Source organism: Microtus ochrogaster, chromosome 2 (genome assembly GCF_000317375.1).
Source record: "Microtus ochrogaster isolate Prairie Vole_2 chromosome 2, MicOch1.0, whole genome shotgun sequence".
Classification (NCBI taxonomy): Eukaryota; Metazoa; Chordata; class Mammalia; order Rodentia; family Cricetidae; genus Microtus; species Microtus ochrogaster.
In genome coordinates, this window is record NC_022010.1 from 36,871,340 (window position 1) to 36,876,104 (window position 4,765).

General features: G+C 35.9%; 1 protein-coding gene across 2 annotated transcripts in view; it reads left to right on the top strand.

The window, feature by feature from the left end:
- Positions 1 to 4,765, top strand: part of Ccdc50 (coiled-coil domain containing 50) — a 56,894-nt gene that overhangs the window by 34,497 nt on the left and 17,632 nt on the right. For both annotated transcript variants that reach the window (XM_013351558.2, XM_005344781.3), the window contains exon 5: positions 1,242 to 1,359. In XM_013351558.2, coding sequence (XP_013207012.1) covers positions 1,242 to 1,359 — 118 coding nt within the window. The remainder of the gene's footprint in view (positions 1 to 1,241; positions 1,360 to 4,765) is intronic.

Sequence of the window (4,765 nt, forward strand, 5' to 3'; positions counted from 1 at the left end):
TTTTTTTCTTTTAGTATATTTTTTGGACACATAAAATTTCAGAAAGACTTTTTTTGTACCAAAATTTCAGAAAGAAAAAAAAAGTACTGTTTTTGTACCACTATGTTTATTCCATGTTATAAAGAGCTATCTCAAGTTTCTCATGTTCTTCCCATACTTGTGTTTCGTGCCCTGTTATCTGAGCCTTAAAGAACCTGATGGGGTATGGAGCTTCTCCAGAAAAGTGTATAATGTGCACAAAAGTCTCCATGCTCCTCTATGGGGCTTTCATGGGCAGAGTCTTGACATTCAGAATACTACACCACAAGCAGAACTTTCGGTAACAGTTCATCTTTTTGTATAGTACAGACCACAGACACTGAAGATGTTCAGGAGTGCCTGTGACCCACCCACCATCTTCTCGTCCACCATTTTACTGCAGTATTTTGTATCTTGTACTCTTTAAGCTTTTGGTAATTCCTGGTACTATTAAAACCCTGACTGACAGCCTTGCTCATGCTGTGTTTTGCATATTGCCTGTTGAAATGTTGTGCCTTGTTTAAAGCCTAACAGTTCAGAGCCATAGAATCCTTGAAACATCGGTAGTGTTCCTTCTTTGGTGTCTCTATAGATACTCAGTTGTGCCTGAGGTGTCATCCTCACGTTACAAAGGTTGTTTGTATGCACCTTGTGTCATCTTCATGGTACCGAGGTTGTTTGTATGTGCCTCTGCAGGGCGGTCATATTTGGGGAGAGAATTAGAATCCATAATATCTGCTCAGAACGGGGACTGGGTGCTTATCTTCTCCTTTTCTCTTAACACAGCAGTATTCCTGTGAAAAGCCAGATCAGAATCACATGATTAGCTTTACAAGTTTTATAACTAAATTATAAGCTAGCTTATTAAGTTTTCTAACTTATTATTTCCTTGACAATCGAAATCATCTATTTGGATAAAAGACTTCAAAAGACTTATTTTAAAAATTATGCTAGAATCAGCTTTAGACAAAACAACTTGGATTCTCTTTGTAGACTTAGCTAGCTTTATGTTTTAATTAGGGAAAAAATAAAGCCTATCATGCTTTTCTAGATTATGCATCCCTGTTGTTGAGCATTGGCATTTGAATGACATTTGATGTTTGCATGGAAGGCTGAGGAGCCTTAGACAGCAGAAGAGAGCTGACAGGAGGAATTCCAGTTTGCCCTTGTCAGCCTTATTTGCTCTCTGGTGATAGTATTTTCACTTCCTTTTTGCTTTTTAGGACATAGCACGTCTTTTGCAAGAGAAGGAGCTACAAGAAGAGAAAAAGAGGAAGAAGCACATTCCAGAGCCTTCTGGGGGCCGTACTTTTGGGGATAACTACTATCATGAAGATGGAGGTAACAGCCAGTGCCTGTGTCATGACCTACCAGTCCTTACCCCAGCTACCAAACTCCTGTTTCAATTGGTCCACAACGTCAGCTAGGGACTGCAGGAAAGACGTGATCTTATCCCAGACCCTGGGCGCATGTAGATTCGTGGCAGTGTTCTGTTTGAGTTTTAAATTTATATTCTACTTTATTTTAATGAATAGCTGTATTTCTTATTTATTCAATGGCCATGTTTTTACTTAGAACTTGAATATGGCTTTGTAATACTAATGCACTCTTGGTGCTGAAGCCATTGTAGTGTTGTGTTAATTACAAAATAATTAATATGGCAAATGGCGGGTACAGTTCTGCATTGACACTTTCCTCAAAAAGTCTGAGCAACACTGTTTGAAGAGGAAGGGGCATCATGTGTCAGTCACTGGGTAAACGAGCGTTCTTCACCTGCTTTCCCCTCTGATTGCCTGCAGTACCACCCAAGCTGTGGAATTTACTGTCAGCTTGTGGCCTTGATGATTTCCCTGCCGTTTGATTAGCATGTAGAATTTGGGAGGGAAAGAGTTCCGTGTGTTTAGTGCTGCTTTTCATCGTGGTGCTGATGGTGGTGGGGATTATCTCAAAGTGTGTTGGGAACAGAATATTTGCAAATACAGAACATAGTTCAGCTCTTTTAAAGATTTGTCAGATGAAGAAAATTTCTTCTATCTTCTTGTCTTCCTGATTATTAAGGTCCAGTTTCAAGACTACTTCCAGGGATACCAATGAACAAAATTAAAGACAGCCTAGACAGTAAACATTTACTACGGGGCCTTGAAACCCGATGATCAGCTGCTTTAAAAAAATTTTATCATGTAAAAGTATGTCTTTCCCTTAATGAGCAGACTCAATGTATGTATAGGTGGTAAGATTATTGTAGTTTGAGAATAATGTTGCTCAGTCACTTTTTTCTTTTCTTTCTTTTCTTTTTTCTTTTTCTTTTTTTTTTTTTTTTAACTAACATGAATGTAATTGGTTAGCAGTCACTCTCTGGCTTGTTTGGGAAGTAGCTTGATGTCTTCCTACATAAATTCAGTTCTTTTTAAAGAGCTATAATGCTCATTTTTCTTCTGAAATTGCATATTGCATCTTACACAAAGAAAGAAGGTTGTTACCATTGTTTTATTTTGTAGGAACCTTCTGGTTCCTACTTACTATTCTTTAGTGTCAAAATCTTAGAAATGCAGAATTTGTGTGGTAGTGGGTTTTGTTTATTTTAAAACTTGCTCTTGAAGCATGCTCAGTATAATAAAAATAACTTCAATTTTTAAATTTTATTTTATGTTTTACGTTCACATATGTCTATGCACTGCATATTCCCATGGAGGCCAGAAGAGGGAACTGGAGTTAGAGATGATTGTGAGCCACCGTGTGGCTTCTGAGAATCAATCCTCAGTCTTCTGGAGAAGCAGGCAGTGCTCGCTACCACTTGAGCTGCCTCTTCATCCCCTCTGTTTTAAAATTTTAAGTCTAAAAGAAATTAGGATAGCAGAAGAGTTAACTGAAATGTCCATTTTAGGTACTTGCATTAAAACTCGAACTAACTTGAGCTGGGACTCAAGCCTATGTGTTTGGATTACAGTACTAGTATCCTGATGCACCTTTATTGTAGGAGACGATTTAAACTTTTTGTGATTTTTCTTTAAGAACACCTAGAATTATATTTATTTTAGCTGTCTTTCTAAACTTGTAGAGAGTAGAGTAGAATAAAGGCTTGTTTCAAGGTGCTAAGAGAATATTACGGAATAGAAAATGTTGGCTCCTCCAAGCTTGTTTGGACAGTGGTATTTCTTTTCCTTTGGTGATGATGTGTGTTTGTGACTATACAATTTTCCCTTATGCATCCTTGAGTTAGACCTAGTTGGGTTCCATAAGGACTGTGCTCTTCATCTTGTCATTACAAAGCAACATTATGCTCTATGTTCGGATTCTTTCCCAACACACATGATCAATTCTTGGATTCTGCTTTATCTTTTAATAGAATCTGATTTTTGCCTTTGTTATTTAATAATCACAGTATATCAATGCTTGTCCTTTCATCTTTTGCTCTATATATAAGCTTTAATAAATCTTAAAAATGATTATCTATAGATTTTAAATTTTAAATTATCTAAAATATTTGTGAATGTTCATAGAAAAAATAGCATAAATTATTCCTTTGTGAATCCTCTTTCTCTTTAAAGCCACTTGCCTGGTATCATGTTCATATTTGCAATTATTTCTAAATACATGAATAACCTTTAAAGACTATCACTCTAGTCCCTTAGGACAATCTGCAGTTTGACAAAGGTACTTACTCTGACTTCTCTAAGGCATTTTTCTCATCTGTAAAATGAAGTTACAAAAATATACTTCTCATAGATTATGAAAAGATCAAATAATATAATTTTGATGAGTGACTTGTAAACTTTAAAGTTATATATATATATATTTATGTGTATATAAATATATATAGTGTATATATAATACATACACAGACATACATTTGTATTTTGTTTCAACAAAATCTTACCTTGGAAGACAAATATGGAGACACACTTAAAATGTAGACACAAATGTGTATATGTGTGTGCCATCCATATCACACAGATTGCAATGAAAGCATAATTATACTTGACAAATAACTGGGTCTCAAGAACATCCAAATCTCTTTCTGCAACTAGAATGGTTGGAATAGGTTCAAGCAGAATCCCTCACTGTGTTCTCTCCTACCCCAGATTTAAAGATGCCATCATAGAAAATAAAAGTATTATCAGTTAACTGTTTAGGAAGAACTAAAAAAATCATAGTCTCATAGTTTATCTCCAAACAAGTTCCTTTGTGTTTGCTCTGAGCTTCCTGATGGACTCCACTCCTAGCGCCCCTGAACACACTGGTATAGATACATTGGTAAGCCAGTTCTCCGAATGCGGTCATCGTTTCATACCTTGTCAGTATTACGTTAATTCTGGCAGCCAGTTAATTCTTTCTCTGTTGTGAAGACAGAGTTAACAGGAGTTAAAAGAGCAGGGTTTGTTTTTTTTTTTTTTTTAACTATACAACTTGCTAGGCTTCACTTTTAAATCAAGTACAAATTTGATTCTGAACTATGGAGAAAATCATTTTATAAGGATCTGTTAAAAAAAGCAGATTTTACTCTAGATCAGGGAAGTTCCTTTTCTGTAAAAAATGTAAAAGAAACCTGAGGTTGTTGAGTGGAGGCTATTTTATCAGTATTGTATTTAGCATACTTTCCATATATATATATCACTTTTACATACTTTATATTACAGTCAAAACACACAACCTGACCAAGACCCCTTAAGTCTGCCTGCTTGTGGAAGCTGTTTTAGTATTCAGCAAATACCTGATTATAGCAAAGAACAGCTTAGTTATCTGAGCA